The sequence below is a fragment of the Leptodactylus fuscus genome, chromosome 9 (assembly GCF_031893055.1).
Source record: "Leptodactylus fuscus isolate aLepFus1 chromosome 9, aLepFus1.hap2, whole genome shotgun sequence".
Lineage (NCBI taxonomy): Eukaryota > Metazoa > Chordata > Amphibia > Anura > Leptodactylidae > Leptodactylus > Leptodactylus fuscus.
Window position 1 is genome coordinate 11560882 of NC_134273.1, and position 19216 is coordinate 11580097.

The 19216-nt window shown below is 45.8% G+C and overlaps 1 protein-coding gene across 5 annotated transcripts in view; it reads right to left on the bottom strand.

Annotated features, from left to right (window-relative positions):
* Positions 1-19216, bottom strand: part of SLC44A5 (solute carrier family 44 member 5) — an 87369-nt gene that overhangs the window by 21428 nt on the left and 46725 nt on the right. For 3 of the 5 annotated variants that reach the window (XM_075287794.1, XM_075287792.1, XM_075287793.1), the window contains exons 2-9: positions 14503-14551; positions 8384-8457; positions 5831-5915; positions 5414-5498; positions 4743-4868; positions 3445-3505; positions 2908-3031; positions 1836-1868 (exon numbers count right to left, since the gene is read on the bottom strand). In XM_075287794.1, coding sequence (XP_075143895.1) covers positions 1836-1868; positions 2908-3031; positions 3445-3505; positions 4743-4868; positions 5414-5498; positions 5831-5915; positions 8384-8457; positions 14503-14551 — 637 coding nt within the window. The remainder of the gene's footprint in view (positions 1-1835; positions 1869-2907; positions 3032-3444; positions 3506-4742; positions 4869-5413; positions 5499-5830; positions 5916-8383; positions 8458-14502; positions 14552-19216) is intronic. The other 2 variants (XM_075287796.1, XM_075287795.1) reach the window with 1 other exon arrangement.

Consider the following 19216-nt stretch of genomic DNA (forward strand, 5'->3'; position numbering starts at 1 on the left):
TCAGACAGGAAAACACAACACCTGACCCATCACAGGTACAAAAAACGGGAACAATTTACCCCAACCCATCTAGGCCAGTTTTTGGAGCTGCAATACCAAGCCCAGCCACTACACCATGTACGGCGCTGTGCTTGGTAAACATTGCAGCCCCTTCGCTCCTCTGATTAGGGGGGATTCTGGGTGTCGGACCCCCACCAAACTGATACCGATGACCTATGCTAAGGTCAGGTGATCGATACCAAAGTCCCCTTTAATTCAACTTCGACTATAGGGTTTAGGCTACAGTTTTATCCCACTGGACCCTGTGTTATCCTGCTCATGATACTGTGAGGTGGTACACCAATGTACACAGGACTACGTGGCAGCATGGCTATCCTAAAACTGACATATCCCCATACCTATTTGGGCCTTTCCTAATAATATAGCTTTAGGGGTGCAGTCAGACAGGGGTGTGAAATCATAAAGACCCCTCTACCACATTAGGGAATAAGAGACCCTGGCAGAGGCCCCAGTGCAAAATCTGGTGTCTGGCCTAGAGGTCTTAGGGCCCCCGCAAACACCTGGATCAGGCCGTGACGGCTACCTTTGCACTCCTTTTGGCTACACACACGGGCGCTGGTCCCATTACATCAGCACTGGGCCATACACATAAAGACTATAGACATTACTGATTGATTAGGGCCCATCCTATAGTATATACCTGTCACCACAGGAAGGAGCCATTTTATAGGCCGAGTTTGCATTCAGCCTATAAAACTGGGGTCTTACCCGTGTGTGTGAATGACAGGTGCACCCCGAATTCCAACATGCCCAGGGCTATAAAAACAGCCTTAAAAAAAATAAGATTAAATGATATCATGCGTAAAAGCGGCTGCGGCGTTACCCCTGCAGCACGAGATGGGTCTCCTCGGGGGAGGTCTCCACATCATGGCCTTTATTAATGGGTTATAACAAGATGGCGTGTCATAGTCACGTGTTCGGTGCTGGCTTCCATGCATCGTCTATGTATTCAGCTATAGAACATGGCAATATCTGGTCAGGGCCGCCAGGGGCGGCTGTATCTAGGATGGGGGCGGAACAGCTAATATAATATGTAATCCTATAGCCTGATGGAGATGCATCTGGTAATCTAGAAAAGCTGATAATCTGGCACAGATCTGTAAAATAATGGGGAATTTTAAGAACCAAAATCTTGGCAGCGACTTACAAGGGAACCTGTATGGTTAACCTATCTATCTGCAGGGCTGGGTCAGGTGACACTCCCTTTCAGTATCCATCAGTGCCCTACATTGTCATCTATACTTCTGTATATAACAGCCCCTGTTCCCATATACAGGGAGTATATTGAGTATATAGGCAGCTATTCCCTCCAATGCCCTGCAAAAGGGCAGAATTCGGATGTGGGAGCCGGAACAAACGGAACTGACCGGCTCCCGTTCATTTCAATGGGAGCTGTCTTTTTGGTCAGGATTTTGAGGCCGTACCCCTCAGCCTAAGATGGGTAAAGGAAATCTAGAAAACTGCAACTTTTTAAAGTGATTTATATTTGCAATAATGTTGCTCTCTTAATTGTCTACAATTGTTCATAGGATTATGTTGGTGGGACAATCCCTTTAAGCGCGTAGATTTTCCGGATTCCCGGCCAGCTGTGGCCATCCGTTGAGGTAATTTAGCTCGGCCCCTCAGGACTACGGCCTACACCCCTAGCAATGACTAAGTACCTTAATATCCTACGTAACGCCTCGTTCGGCCATATTAATGTGTGTCAGTATTGCTTTGTTCTAGCTGAGCACGTACAAGCCATACACAAAACGTTAGGAAATGTGATTGGTAACCTTGTAGTCCCATGTTGAATGGTAGTTACATGGCTATAAAACAAAATGAAAGCGGTTATGAGGGTGAAATAAACCAACGATGAGACGTCCGACCGATCCTGCAAAATACACAACATGGAGGGAGAAAACCGACGGTGTCATTAATACTGCACAGGGCGCCATTATAGGTGGTATACTGACTGAGCCAATATACCGGACTCCACTATAGGTGACCATTAATAATGCAATACTGGTATAGTGACCGGTTCAGTATACAGGACTCCACTATAGGTGACCATTAATAATACAATACTGGTCTAGTGACCGGTCTAGTATACAGGACTCCACTATAGGTGACCATTAATAATATAATATTGGTCTAGTGATCAACCCAGTATACAGGACTCCATTATAGATAACTATTAATAATACTATACTGGTCTAGTGATCGACCCAATAAACAAGTTATATTATCCATTATAAGTGACATAGTGATCAGTCCAGTATACAGGATGCCACTATAGGTGACCATTAATAATACAATATTGATATAGTGACAGGTCCAGTATACAGGATGCCATTATACGTGACCATTAATAATATAATAGTTGTATAGTGACTGGTCCAGTATATAAGTTTCCAATTTAGAGACTTCTATACCATGTGCAGCTCCATTCTAGAGAATGCTATATCTTGTGTGCAGGACTTCCTTCTGGATTCCTAGACTGTATAGGATGACATTACAGAGATGTCTCCATTGTACAAGCTCCATGCCGAAAATGACTAAACCTCATACAACATCATTGTGCAGGCGACGGAACTGCGTGTCGGACTCCATTCTGGAGACAACTAAACCAAGATCGGGTCCGGGCCATATCATTGCGAAAAATAGAATGAAGTCGCACAACAATATACATAGTAAACCTTGAGAAGAGGTCACGGCAGATATATCAATCATCCTTGACCCCAAAAGAGGAAGAATGTAGAAGGATATACGTATACAGTACTGAACAATCAAGGGGGGCATTATAGCCCCTAAAGACTATAGGAGAACGCTGCTCCCCAGGTAAGAGGAATTACTTGCGATCCTTACTTAGCCGCTTCTCTCAGATCAGTCACGTTTCTCATATGGCCACTTCCATCTTTAAACAACGTCTTATTAGCGACAGTCAGAACACCGTTCCTGGTGGAGAAATCTGGGAAGCACCTCTGCAGGACTGTACAGGGGGACACAGAACATATAACAAAGCATAATGAATAGTACAAGTGAAGAAAGGAAACTGTATAATATATCTGATTAAAGAAATCTGCTTGCTTCTTATCAGGATGAGTTACTTTTTACATAGAAGTCTATGGAGATGGGGAGGAGTCTGCTGGAAAAGACACAGAAATAACTGCAGATGCTACACTGTAAGTTAGTGAGCTCTTCGTACACTGTTATGCTTCACGATCACTACACCGAATGAGGCAATATATGAATGAATAGCCTCCTCCTCCCCTCTCCATAGACTTCATTGTGTGAGGTGAATATTGAGATAAAGCTTTATAAATAAACAGTCTGAGTTAAGATTATATACATATATATATATATATATATGTATGTTTATTTATATATATATAATGCACTTACACGGCCTGCTGGGAATGATCATAGCGGGGCAGTCTTCATCCCGTAGAACTTCTGTAATAGACTGAGAGAATCACAGATCAGGTAAAATATCTTCATGCCTGGAACTTACATATGACTAGGAAACGTCTCTATATTGGTGTAGGGGAAACTTCCTCTGCACCATAAAGGATGAAGGTCTAATAATAATGCGCGGTATAGGAGTATTACAGAGTACAGTACAGTGAAGGGTAAGACTGTTAAGGGGCTTGCCCAGGACTATGATATTGAGCTCCACTTCCTCTTCTCAGGCCAATTACATCACAACCACTGGGTCACATGACCATGCTGCAGCTCAGTCCCATTCAAATAAATGTGGCTAAGCTGCAATACCAAGTACAGCCACTATACAATGTACGATGCTGTGCTTAATAAGCAGTGAAGAGGTCACAACTATCAATATAATAGTCCCGGACAACCCCTTTAATGAATGCTACACAAGTCTATGAGCAGCCTACACAAGTCTATTAGCAACCTACACAAGTCTATGAGCAACCTACACAAGTCTATGAGCAGCCTACACAAGTCTATGAGCAGCCTACACAAGTCTATGAGCAGTGTACACAAGTCTATGAGCAACCTACACAAGTCTATGAGCAGTGTACACAAGTCTATGAGCAACCTACACAAGTCTATGAGCAGTGTACACAAGTCTATGAGCAGTGTACACAAGTCTATGAGCAACCTACACAAGTCTATGAGCAACCTACACAAGTCTATGAGCAGCCTACACAAGTCTATGAGCAGCCTACACAAGTCTATGAGCAACCTACACAAGTCTATGAGCAGTGTACACAAGTCTATGAGCAGTGTACACAAGTCTACGAGCAGCCTACACAAGTCTATGAGCAACCTACACAAGTCTATGAGCAACCTACACAAGTCTATGAGCAGCCTACACAAGTCTATGAGCAGCCTACACAAGTCTATGAGCAGCCTACACAAGTCTATGAGCAGTGTACACAAGTCTATGAGCAACCTACAGAATTTTGTTACAATATATTGCAATTATTTTTCTTCTTATAGTACCGTCTGGTAGTCACAATGTATCGATCAGTGCACATCATACTGGTGAAACTCTGTTACCCAATAGAATACAGTACAGCTTCTGCTGTATCCTCCGTGAAAAATAACAGGAAATGGTAATTCACTGTACAATGAAGTTCTAGCTAACATTCCCCAGGGGGCGCTGCTTATATTCTGGAGGATCACATGTGATATGTTCCTAACGCCGATGTCCGCCATTATTTATTGTCACTCACCTTTCTGGGGCTGTTAAACCCTGGTTTACAGAATTGCTTGTAAAATTCCCAGTAGCTGTTGTTTAGCCAGTTGGCTTGCATGTCCAGGTACGTGGCAAATCTATCCGGGCATTTGGAAACGCAAAGCTGGAAATAAAAATCGGCTATCAACATAGGATCATACAACACGTGTGACGGCAGACACGTGCAATAGGTCTGATTTAGCGAATACTTACATTTCCCATAATATTAAGTGAGGATCATCTTTTTTGAGAACTTTGCTGTCTACTGTCCCTCTGCTATTCCTACTGGAAGTTTATGAGCAAATTGACAACTGAGTGCCACCACTCCCCTTTGTCAAAAGGCGTGTCTCTACACAGCAAGACATTTCCAGAAGGAATAACAGAGGAACATTTTTAAGCAATTTTTAGGATTAAAAAAAAATGCTGAAAAAAAAAATTCAGCCTAAATGCAGCATAAAATAAAAACGCTTTTCTGCTGTGTTTTTCCTTTTTTTGCCTTCTTCCCATATAAGTCTATGGGACAAAAAATGCAGGTAAAATTGTTGCATTTTTTAAAAATTCATGTGTTTTCTGCAATGTTTTTATTACGGAAGTGTGGTGATGAGATTACATGGAATCTGGGACGCAGCGTTTCAGGGGAAAAGGCGCACAATGCAGTACAGCGCTCACCTGGGTCGTAGGGCACTGCAGGTTTATAAGCACCACCGGACTGGCACATTTTAGAATATTAAAATACATTAAGACGGTCTTGTTCCTGGAAAAAATAAGAAAGAAAAGGGTTAAAGAGACCCTCATAACCATAACCATTCCCTTTGCTGTATTGTTCCCCAGTTTTGTTATGCGGAGTGGTTATAAGAAGGGACAATGTAGAATGCAGCTCCCTCTCCCCCTCTCGCAGCAGCAAGTCACAGCACAACCATAAGCTGAATTAGATCAAGTTACAACTTTCTTTGTAACTGATTGAAGATATTCCTTTACTGCTGGGTATCACCTCTTACAATCATGGTGGACATCGGACTACAGCCCACTCGTAATAATAATAAATTCAGATTTGCGTACAGGAACGGAGGGATCGGAAGCACTTACTCATTTGCAGTCCCCTTCTGTCCACAGAACTGCCCATAGCTGTCTGTTGCATATACAATCTTCCTGGGGTCACCATGAATCCAGGCTAAAGGGGGAAATAAAAGGTTCGGTTACAGTGCACGTTATTTGGGGGTTTTTTTTCTATATTTTTGCTTCACTTTTTAGGTCTTAAAATCATAAAATATTTGCAGTTTGTCACCCCTCCTGACCTTTCTCATGATATAACAATTCTGGATCATATTTTGTTAAAAATTTGTGTTGTGCCATTCCACTGTTATTCCTCCTGGAAATATCTACCTACATTGACAACTGGGTGTTACCAGTTCCATGGTCAAAGGGTGTGGCATGGCACTATGAGTACTGATTGGACAGTAGCAACACACCCCTATACCTCTCAACTTTTGAAAGAGGGACAAGATTTAGGTCTTCCAGTCCCTTCTGTGCACCCACATAATATAATGCCCCTTTAGTGGACCTGACATGGTACCATGCTCCTTATGGTCCCCACACAGTATAATTTTCCCTTGTAGCCCTTACAGTATAATGCGCACCCCATAGAATAATGTTCCCCTTATTGTGGTCCCCACAGGACATTGTCCCCTTCAATATGGCCCCAACAGTACAATGTCCTCCTGAATGTGGTTCCCACAGTATTATGTCCCCTTTAATATGGCCCCACTGTATTATGTCCCCTTCAATATGGCCCCAACAGTACAATGTCCTCCTGAATGTGGTTCCCACAGTATTATGTCCCCTTTAATATGACCCCCACTGTATAATGTCCCCTTCAATATGGCCCCAACAGTACAATGTCCTCCTGAATGTGGTTCCCACAGTATTATGTCCCCTTTAATATGGCCCCCATTGTATAATGTCCCCTTCAATATGACCCCAACAATACAAAGTCCTCCTGAATGTGGTTCCAACAGTATTATGTCCCCTTTAATATGGCCCCCATTGTATAATGCCCCCTTCAATATGGCCCTAACAATACAATGTCCTCCTGAATTTGGTTCCCACCGTATTATGTCCCCTTTAATATGGCCCCACTGTATTATGTCCCCTTCAATATGGCCCCAACAATACAATGTCCTCCTGAATGTGGTTCCCACAGTATTATGTCCCCTTTAATATGGCCCCCACTGTATAATGTCCCATCCTGGTACCCCCACAGTAATACTATCTTTGTTCTGTTCCCCCGGAGTCCGCTCCAGTCTCTGTTGCTGGCGGTTTGGGAGTAGCAGACACAAAGTAGTGAAGTCATTACATCGCCCCCGCCTGCTCCTATGTATCCAGAGACAACGGTGAACTAGTAAAGAAGTGTATGGAAGGCTACCAGCTATACTAGTATCTGCCTCCAAAATTCGGGACTGTCCCGCTAAATCAGGGATGGTTGGGAGGTTTGCACCTTCACCAAGTAGCGCTAAATTTATTCATGCAATTCCAGGAGGACTAACAGAGGAACACAGTGTTTTAGGAAATGATGCTCCACAATTGTTATACTGTTAGAGGTCCTCTTTAAAGTCACATGATCAGGAGTTGGAGGATTGTGCAGAGGCACGGTGTAGTCTGTCTCTAAGCTGTCTTATAATACGGAGTACTGTCACTTTAATACTTAAGATGATTAATAAGACTCCCCCGCCCCGCAGGGCCTGTGCTGCTCATCTCATAAACTTCACCGCCATCCACATTCTGCAGAAATGTGCTGCGGAGATGACACCATGTAAATATCTGCGGGAAGTGACAGGAGCAGAACGTGGAGACATTTGCCGCGTTCCCTCTAATGAAATAACATCTATTGTTCTCCATGAATCCGCCTTATGTGACAGTCTGTAAGATCTTACGAGACGAATGCGCCATATCTATGGGGGGGTGGGGGGTGCATTTACTACACCGCAACGCAGATGTATAGGGACAACCTGAAATAAATCTGCACAAAGTATCAGCTGATACAGGAGAGATATGGAGATGTATTCAGGAGCCCTGGGGGGACGAGTCTGTGTATGGCGGGATGGTAGAGGCAATACGGGAACACAACCCAAAATACCAGCGCTCAGGGGATTATGGGCCTGCAAGGGTTAATCTGCGCCCGGCTATACCGTAGTAACTACAGGAGCCTCATGACCATTATCTTTCTTATCTTAACAGGGAGATCTTGGCTATATGTGCAGACTGCAGGCTGGCGCTGCCAAGTGACGGCCCGTCTGCAATGTAATAAAGCATATTAGAAGAACACAGCAGCTGGCTAGCGGCCGTGTAATGACGCTGGTCAGCCTGGAAAACACCACCTGCTGCAAATTACATTATTAGCCATTAAATATCAGCGCTTTATATCAGAAGACATTATCTGATTAACCAGTTATGGCAAAGCTGCAAGACTGCCGCAGCCGCCACATGTCCTGGATGGGGACGAACTGCAGGGGGCGCTTGTCTGATGTAATCTGCATGGTGTGTACAGTGTGTAAACCTGGAATATATAAATATATATATATATATATATATATATATATATATATATATATACACACATATGTATTCCTAACTGCCACTTACCAACAATGCCTAGAGCAATGTAACCTAAAATGACCACCACGAAAATGATGCAGCAAAGGACGTCCGTACAGTGTCTGAAAAAGAGGAAAAAATAATGTTAGCACATGAATAATACATTTAAAGGGACCAATAATATAATCCAGCTGTTTCAAATGTGGAAGTTGTATACCGGGTATACGGGAGGAAGGTTTAATCCTATTTATTGGACTATTTCTAATCCTAATCACATGAATGGGATCGTGTCTGCAGTTCCAGGCATCACCACTAGAGTGTATGGATCCGACGCCGTATACACTCCATATACTGTAGCACTGACAATGAGAACGGCCACCCCGATCCCGCTCATCTGAATAGGAGCCATATACCCTACCTCTTCCATTGAAACAGCTGATCGGTGCAGGGTCCTGGTGTCAGACCTTGAACGGTCTAATACTGGTAGCCCATCCTGTGGATAAGTTATCAGTTTCCAATTTTCCTGAGTCTTGGACATCCCCTTTAATAGATCTACATTGCATTAAAATGGTGCTTGTCTGTTTTCAGAACTCTCATAGAAGTCAATGGACAGAGTCATGGATGAGCCTCCACGTCTCCATTCACAGTGGCTACTTCATCCTTTCAGGACAGGGGTCAAGGGATCCCCATTTTGGAGACAGCTATTTACCACACCCGTCATACATTTACACGTTTCGAAGCCGGGTATACCCCTTTAAGGGCCCGTCACGCTGCCTGTAAGTTTCGAAGCCAGGTATACCCCTTTAAGGGCCTGTCGGATTGCCTGTAAGTTTTGAAGCCGGGTATACCCCTTTAAGGGCCCGTTGGGCTGCCTGTAAGTTTCGAAGCCGGTATACCCCTTTAAGGGCCTGTCGGGCTATCTGCATTGCATCATCCTGACATCCACACATGACTGACCTCTAGAACGAGGTTGTCAAAAAATTCTAATCTCTCCATTCCAATGTCAAACACCCCTCACTCCAAGAAGTGAGGAGACGCTTAACATGTCTGCTGCGGTTGCGATATTCCGGGCTGTATCACAGCAGAGATTTTAATAAAACCTCCCGCTCCCCGGCATGGCTCCGCTCGCTTCTTGACAGGCCGTCTCCATAGACTGCGTTGCGCATATTCCCCACCTTTAATTCCCAGCTCCCCTTAATTACCCTCAGGCAAGAAAAGCAGGTAACGCAGCGCGCCGCAGAACTCGAGATTGAAACGGCGCTCGGCGACCGCAGCCAAAAACAAGTGTGAAATGCAGGACTGTCAGGCGGAGCTCTGATTGCGTCGAGAGAACCTGCCGGAACACGGGGTGAGGCGATTAGATTTTATCACAAGGTGAAAGCGCAGTTTGCCAATCCGAAATTATTCCTGACATTTCACTTTAGAAATAAAGCGCGGCTTCCCCTTGAAAAGCTTTTGCCAGATAAGCAGATTGAAGTCAACACAACAGGAAAAAAAAATGAAGCGAGACGCATTCATCGCGTTACAGACTTTCTTTTAAAGTGAACACGTCCCTGGAAAAGACGGAAGAAAAAAATCCTTGTGTGTTTCGGTGAGATTCTTTTAATCCGACCACAGGAGCAGCAGCAGGCTTATAAGGCCGTGTTCACATAGCTAGGATTGTGGTAAGGATTTGGTGCTGTAGTCTGACTGCATTGAGTGTATGAGAATACAAGGCGCCGCTACTCCGTCCTGCAGTTATAGAACGTCATAGCAGCCTATAGGTCACGACATGGCGCCTGTCACACAAATACATTGGGGGGCTCCAGTGGCCGAACTGTCCCAATATACAGAGGTATCACTGGAGCTTCTGGGCTTCTTAAAAATGGCGGCTGCAGGGTTACACACTACATAGGGATTCTATAACACGCTGGTGGGAAGATGGCTGCAATTCTTCATTCAGCTCTAGCTATTTCCTCAAGGCGCTGGGGACTGGTGTAACATGTGGATGGGTTCCTGAGGACTGTATAACATGTGTAGGGTCCGCTGGAGGGTATTGTAACATGTGTAGGGGGATGACTTGTAGAGGTTGCTGGGGATCACATAGCATGTGTAGGGGCCACCAGGGACTATTATAACATGTGTAGGGGCCACTGGAGAATATTATAACGTGTGTAGGGGCTGCTGAGGATTATTATGACTTGTAGAAGTTGCTGGGGATCACATAGTGTGTGTAGGGACCCCTGGGGACTATTATAACATGTGCAGGGGGCCACTGGGGAATATTATAAGGTGTGTAGGGGCCACCAGGGACTATTATAACATGCGTAGGGGCCACTGGAGAATATTATAAGGTGTGTAGGGGCCACTGGGGACTATTATAAGGTGTGTAGGGGCCACCAGAGACTATTATAACATGCGTAGGGGCCACTGGAGAATATTATAAGGTGTGTAGGGGCCACTGGGGACTATTATAAGGTGTGTAGGGGCCACCAGAGACTATTATAACATGTGTAGGGGCCACTGGAGAATATTATAACATGTCTAGGGGCTAATGAGGATTATTATGACTTGTAGAAGTTGCTGGGGATCACAAAGCATGTGTTGGGGCCACTGGTGAATATTATAAAGTATGTAGGGGACACTGGGAACTATTATAACGTGTGTAGGGATCTCTGGGGCTAATTATAATGTATGTAGGGGCCACTGGGGACTATTATAACATGTGTAGGGGCCACTGGTAAATATTATAAAGTATGTAGGGGCCACTGGGGCCTATTTTAACGAATGTAGGGGCCACTGGTGAATATTATAAGGTGTGTAGCGGCCACTGGGGACTATTATGACTTGTAGAAGTTGCTGTAGATCACATAGTGTGTGTAGGGTTCGCTGCAGACTATTATAACATGTGTAGGGGCCACTGGAGAATATTATAAGGTGTGTAGGGGCCACTGGTGACTATTATAACATGTGTAGGGGCCCTGGGGACCATTATGACGTGTGTAAGGGGTGCTGGGGACCATTCTATTTTATGTAGGGGCCACTGGAGACTATTATAATACATGGGGGAAAGGGAGCATGGAGAAGGTGAATTTACGGTATTGTGGGTGGTGGGCGATGGTAAAGATGAATCTTGATATGTTCTCCGTGCAGGGGGTTGGATGAGAAGTATCAGATGGTGAAGCTCTGAGCACCGGAAGTAAATTCAAGAACTGCACCAAAAGTCACATGAAAAAGTCTTTGTTTTTTGGTAAAAATTATTTAGTAGGCGCGCCCTCCTGCGCCTTTGCCTGTAGGCAGGTTCTTATTTCCCGAGATCGGAGGAGACATTACAGACTACTGTAGTCAGAGGGGAAGGGGATATATAGGGGACATATCTGGCGGTATACCAATACAGTGGGCGATGCTGCAACCTTCCATCAGAGGAATATTCTGAGAGTCCAAATGTATATTGAATATGTTTGTTACACGGTTCACACGCCGTTTTCCTGGGGTGCCCTTGGACAAAGTTGATAAGCACGGCCATTTTTTGCACCTGATGTAGTGCGATCTCTTGGTTATCAATGGCTTCCTTACCAGGCGCGCCGCCCTACACTGTCAGAATTCGGATCATACTTTCGGCTTGGATAGATTTGCACATTTCGTTTCTCACAGAAAGCAGAACATCTCCCGGCCCATTGCCTCTCTGCTGTAAGTGTAATGTCCCTCATTTGGCCGGCCGCGCCGCTCTGAAGTGGACGGGGCTGTAAAAACAGAAGATGAGGCCACTCTGTATTCATGAGGCCGCCGAGTCCCGGGAATGGCATGGAAACGACACATTCTCTGCGCGGTCTTGGAAGGCAGAGGAATGAATTGATGTTGTTGTCAGGCTGCGGAGAATGTGGGGGCATCTATGGTAATGTTCACACAGAGACATTTCTGGAATTCTTCCGGATCCTTTTCAATGGTGGCATCTGTCGGATTCGTACAATCCTAACACGTTGGCAAAGAAAACAAGTCAGACAGCTTGATAGTTGTTTATGAAGAAAGCGTAGGGTGCGGAGAGTGGTCAGATTGGGATGAGTTAGTCACAAAAGCTTGTTCCGCTGCCAAACAGGAGGCCTTTTCTGTGCCCCGAATCGAGGGATGGAAAGTCGCTCTCTCTTAATTGCCTTCATTTTGGTACAAAACTCCAAAGACCAAACGCTCAGGAGCTGCAAGACAAGGCAACGGGCTTGGTGTCTCCGAGATGGAAACTACGCAGTCCGACATAGTGACAATAGCACTCTCTTCCTAAATCCCCCAAGTGTCCAAGAAATCTTCCATCAGAATAAGAAAAGACCTCCAGGACTTAAAGGGATCCTATCATTGGATACCCTTATTTTCTCAATAACACGTAGGGATAGCCTTAAGAAAAGTCTATTCTTCTCCTACCTTTAGATGTCTTCTCCACGCTACTGTTCAGTATATAATCTGATTTTCGTCGGCATGCAAATGAGTTCTCTTGCAGCACTGGGGGCGGGCCCCAGTGCTCAAACAGCATTGGGGGCGTTCCCAGTGCTGCGAGAGAACTCTCCAATTCTCTTCTAGGCCCCGGGCAGAGCCGACTGCACATGCATGGGCCACAAGAATATGGCCGCTTACACCGGCTTACTGTGTAAGCAGCCACAAGAAAATGGCCGCTTACACAGCTTACTGTGTAAGCGGCCATTTTCTTGTGGCCCGGACATTTACAGTCGGCTCTGCCTGAGGCCCAGAAGATTGAAACCCAGGATGGAAGAAGACGCAGGGAGAGAGCGTTCCTGAAGAAGATGGAGGCGTCGCTGGAGAGTTCTCTCGCAGCCTTGGACATGCCCCCAGTGCTGTTTGAGGGCTGAGGACCGCCCCCAGTGCTGCGAGAGAATTCATTTGCATACCGAATAAAACCCGGATTTCTACCGAACAGCGGCGTGGAGAAAACATCTAAAGGTAGGAGTTGAATAGCCCTTCATATGACTATTCCTACATGTTATCAAGAAAAAAAGGGTATCCAATGATAGCATTCCTTTAAGTGTCCCAGAAACCCCATGATCATCGTCACCTCTCCTAGTCCTGCAGTCCTCCAGTGCCCGGACATGACAGTCTGTAGGAGGGAAGAGGATAACAAAACTGCAGAAAAGAGGTGAAGCCAGAATCTGCAGAATAGGGTCGGGGGTCTGTGTAACTTTAGGTGATCTCGTCTGTTTGTGTATTTTTGTTTAGGGACATGGTCAGAAATCTGGACCTGCTAAGGGGTCTGGTCTACAGTCTGTATTTATTCAGTGGTCTGGGCTCTGTCATTCTTCAGGAGATCCGCTCTGGAGTCTGTTTTTAGGAAATCTAGTCTAAGGTCTTTTTTTGTTGAAGTGGTCTGGGGTCTGTATTTGTAATTGGAGTCTGGGGTCTGTAGTTGTTTAGAGGGTATCATCTTATGCCTGTTTTAATTAAGGAGTCTATGTTTCTGTTTAGGGGTTTGTATTTAGGGGGTCTATTCTGAAGTTCTGAATTTATTAATGGGGGTCTGTATTTGTTTGGAGGGTCTGTACTTGTATAATAGATCTGGTCTAAGGTCTTTTTGTTGCAGTGGTCTGGAGTCTTTATTTATTTAGAGGGTCTGTTTTTGCAGTTCTATTTTGAGGGTCTTCCTTTAGTGATGGAGTCTGGTTCTGAACTTGTTTAGAGGGTCTGGACTATGTACTGGTGTAAGAGATCTGTTCTTAAATCTTTCCTTGTTTAGAGGGTCTGGGGTCTGTGTTTATTTAGAGGGACTCATCAGATTTCTGTATTTATGAAGGGGATCTATGTATTTGTTCAGGGGCCTGGTCTGGGACACATATTTGTTTAGGGGTCTGTATTTACTTAGAGGGTCTGTTCTAGGATTTGCATTTAGGAGGATCTGGATTTATTAATGGGGGTTTGTATTTGTTTGGAGGGTCTGTATTTGTATAACAGATCTGGTCTGAAGTCATTATTGGTTTAGGGATCAGGAGTTTGTAGTTATTTAGAGGGTCTCGTCTGATGTCTGTATTTAGGGGCTCTGAATTTATTAAGGGGGTTTTTATATTTGTTTAGGTGTCAACCATAATATCACTATTATATCTCCAGTAACAGGGGCCAAACCCCTGCAGAAAGTAATGAGGCGACAGGACAGGGGTGCCAGATGCCGAATACTCAGGACTGTACACGCTTACCTGTTTCCAATGGGTCCTTTAAACTTTGGATCAAACTTCCTTGGTTCACCTACAAGACAGAAAACAGAATATCAGTACGACGTCCATTCATTATCCACAATATTAGTAAAATACTTTGTCGTTTTGTCCATAAAATAACAGTTCTGGATCATCTTATCTACATTTTACTATTCCTAGCCTTGTTGCATTCCCTCTTGTACTTTACTGTTGCACCGTGTGTCAGCAGGGCCGCCGATAGGCCAGTACTACTGCTACTGGCGTCAGGGGCCCGGCCAAACTTAAAAATTGGGGGGGCCCGGGCCCCTGGCGCCGGCAGCAGTCATTGTATGTCCTGCTTGTTTCAACTCAGATCTGCGTCCAGAGGACGCAGATCTGAGTTGAACACGTACACGGCTGAAGCGAGGAGCTGACACAGGTCAGCTCCTCGCTTCGCCGCTGCCCGCCTCTCTCACTGACACATGCGGCTGAAGCGAGCTGACCTGTGTCAGCTCCTCGCTTCGCCGCTGCGGCCTCTCTGGCTGACACATATGCGGCTGGCTTCAGCCGCATATGTGTCAGCGTCAGCAAGAGAGGCGGCAGCGGCGAAGCGAGGAGCTGACACAGGTCAGCTCGCTTCAGCCGCTGAAGCGAGGAGCTGACCTGTGTCAGCTCCTCACTTCGCCGCTGCCGCCGGCTACCCGGCAGTGTAGACGCGATGTGATGACGTCACATCGCGTCTACAACTGTGCGCCAGTAAGAGAGGCGCGCAGAGAGCAGCGGGGGAACGAGGAAAAGGTAAGTATAATGTGGATTATGTGGAACGTGAAACTGGGGGCAGATGAAGGAGAGGACGGCATGACACTGGGGGCAGAGATGGAGAGGACGGCATGGCACTGGGGGCAGAGATGGGGGGAAATGAATCTGGGGGCAGAGATGTGGGGACATGAATCTGTGGGCAGAAATGGAGGGGACATGGATCTGGGGGCAGAGATGGAGGGGACATGAATCTGGGGGCAGAGATGGGGGGGACATGAATCTGGGGGCAGAGATGGGGGGACATGAATCTGGGGGCAGAGATGGGGGGGACATGAATCTGGGGGCAGAGATGGAGGGACATGAATCTGTGGGCAGAAATGGAGGGGACATGAATCTGGGGGAAGAGATGGGGGGACATGAATCTGGGGGCAGAGATGTGGGGACATGAATCTGGGGGCAGAGATGGGCGGGACATGAATCTAGGGGCAGAGATGGAGGGGACATGAATCTGGGGGCAGAGATGGAGGGACATGAATCTGTGGGCAGAAATGGAGGGGACATGAATCTGGGGGAAGAGATGGGGGGACATGAATCTGGGGGCAGAAATGGAGGGGACATGAATCTGGGGGCAGAGATGGGGGGACATGAATCTGGGGGCAGAGATGTGGGGACATGAATCTGGGGGCAGAGATGGGCGGGACATGAATCTAGGGGCAGAGATGGAGGGACATGAATCTGGGGGAAGAGATGGGGGGACATGAATCTGGGGGCAGAAATGGAGGGGACATGAATCTGGGGGCAGAGATGGGGGGACATGAATCTGGGGGCAGATGAAGGGTGTATATGAAGCTGGGGGAGAGATGGAGGGGGGACATATAATTTACGGGTGACTGTAGGAGGATTATACAGTGTGCGGGCACATGAAAATTAATGAGTGGGCGGAGTCAACACAACAGTGGGTGGGGCTAAATTTCCCGCGGCGTGCAAAGTTTTTGGCCTCCCTTGCTGGGATACGTTGGTAACCAGTCACAATCAGCTCCCCACTTATCCCTGCACGGAGAACTGCAGGCCCCCCTTTTTTTTAATGGCCAGTTCTTCGTGCAGGGATAAGTTGACAGCTGATTCTGACTGGTTACCAACGTATCCCGGCAAGGGAGGCCAAAAACGCAATGTGAATAAGCCCTGAGGATTTATTAGGAGGGCTCTTATAGATGGTGTTGGCTCACTATAGGCGCTGTCACACGTATCAGATTTTACCTGCAAATAGAATCTGATTAAGCCTTGTAATGCTGCTAAATAAAGGGAAATGTAATACATAATTGGTATGACGCAAAATAAGGTCGTTTTAAAATGGCAGGGGGGGGGGGGGGGGAGCCAGACACTTAGGATGTATGGGGCCCCAAAATTCCTGATGGTGGCCCTGTGTGTCAGTACAATATGCGCTCCTGGCATTCCATTCAGAAAATCCTCAAAACCTGGGAACAGAGAGGTAGCAGTAACAGGGTGATCAGAGTAACAACAGGCGACGATATGTTCACATCAGTGCTGGGAATAGACAGACGCAGAGAAATGTGGACACAATTGGAGCCCAAGGGACCCCATTAACTATATTGGTGTCTGTCAGGTGTCTTTTTTTTTATTGAAATCCCCAGACGAAAAAGTTGGCCTTGCAGTACGTGATTTCTGATGTCTCCAGCCTAATTGTGTGTCAGTCTTTACTGTCTTTCCAGCATCCTATTCGTGAAACAAGGATATCATAGCCATACGTCTAGCAGCTGCTGTGCAGGGAATTGTGGGAGGACAGATATGGAAACACAGCGCTGATACTCTGGAGTATAATCTGTGCGTCACCCTCTGTAATGTTCTTTTATGCGGCAGTAGCTGCAGTTCTGGAGTTTTCGGCACAGACATGGGTTACATTATAAGTCGGTTACTGCTATCGCTGTCAGCCATCATGTTCCCCTATACTAAACTTACCTGCATAGGTGTTATACTATAAAACTGCAAAAAACAAGGCGTCTACAATGTGTGGCTCTGCACCAAAGGCTGATGATACTACCATATAGTACACCGTCATACACCATCAAAACCATACTGTTATTCAGTATCCAAATACCTAAATAATCCCTCCATATAGCATTAAAATGATCCTACTGTATAATACACTGCCATATATTTCTAACAGTACAGTCATTCAGTGGCTAAATAACACTACCACATAGTACACTGACATATACCTGCAACACAATGCTGCCATTCAGTGCCAAAATAATATTGCCTTACAATGCCAAAATAATTCCCCATACAGTGTCCGTATTATACTAACTTACATTACACTTCCGAATACCTTCAAGACAATAATACGGCCATACAATACCTAAATAACCCCCATACAGTATCCAAATCATGCTACTGTCTAGTATACTGCCATATACCTTCAACATAATACTGAGGAGGAGGTAATGATGATAATGAAGTCCCTGGTGGTGTTGGCAGTGAGGAGGTAATGATAAAACTGCTGGTGGTCTAGGCATTGAAGGGGTAATGATAAAGTCCTTGGTGGTCTAGGCAGTGAGGAGGTAATGATAAAGTCCTTGGTGGTCTTGGCACTGAGGAGGTAATGATAAAGACCTTGGTGGTCTAGGCAGTGAGGAGGTAATGATAAAGTCCCTGGTGGTCTTGGCAGTGAGGAGGTAATGATAAAGTCCCTGGTGGTCTTGGCAGTGAGGAGGTAATAATAAAGTCCCTGGTGGTCTAGGCAGTGAGGAGGTAATGATAAAGTCCCTGGTGGTCTTGGCACTGAGGAGGTAATGATAAAGTCCCTGGTGGTCTAGGCACTGAGGAGGTAATGATAAAGTCCCTGGTGGTCTTGGCACTGAGGAGGTAATGATAAAGTCCCTGGTGGTCTTGGCACTGAGGAGGTAATGATAAAGTCCCTGGTGGTCTTGGCACTGAGGAGGTAATGATAAAGTCCCTGGTGGTCTTGGCACTGAGGAGGTAATGATAAAGTCCCTGGTGGTCTAGGCATTGAGGAGGTAATGATAAAGTCCCTGGTGGTCTTGGCACTGAGGAGGTAATGATAAAGTCCCTGGTGGTCTTGGCACTGAGGAGGTAATGATAAAGTCCCTGGTGGTCTTGGCACTGAGGAGGTAATGATAAAGGCACTTGTGGTTTAAGCAGTGAGGAGTAGTGTTGAGCGAGTAATATTCGATCGAATACCTCACCGGCATTGGAATGCATGTAATCGGCCGAACACCAAGGGGATAAACGCTTCAAATATTCGGTGCGTTTAACCCCATGGTGTTCAGCCAATTACACGCATTCCTATGCCGGCGAGGTATTCGATCGAATACTATTCGCTCAACACTAGTGAGGATGTGATGATAAAGTCCCTGGTGGTCTAGGCAGTGAGGATATGATGATGAAGTCCCTGGTGGTCTAGGACATTGAAGGTTTCTATATTCCACTCTTAGCTGTTTCATAGGATTCAGCTCCTGAGGTCCCTCCAAATGCCCAATTTGTCACCCTCTAAAACATACCCTAAAAATGGTTAATTCTGATGGCCCTGGGTAACTGGGGTGTGATGCCTATCATTGTTATATTAATCACAACCTATGTTTGCACTTCAGCCGCGTACAGGAACATAGCATTGAATTTTTTATCACAAGGGTAGGTGTCGGAGAGAAATTCTTCGCTCTGAGTTCAGCGCCATTCTATAAATATATGTTTGCAGGTGGAGTGATATATTTCATACGGCTCCTCCCTCCATGTACAATATGTCTATCAGCCTGGCATTAGATATTTGCCCTCTAGAAGTAGTTACAGGCTCAAGGCAGATATCACCAAAGTGAGGACCCCGGTGATCAGAAGAAGAGTGCCACAAGTGGCTCACTGGGTAAGGGGGTGTTTATGCTCAGCTACCCCTCCACTTATGCAAGATTTTCGAGAGGTTCACCAGAGCAGGGTAGATCACAATGTA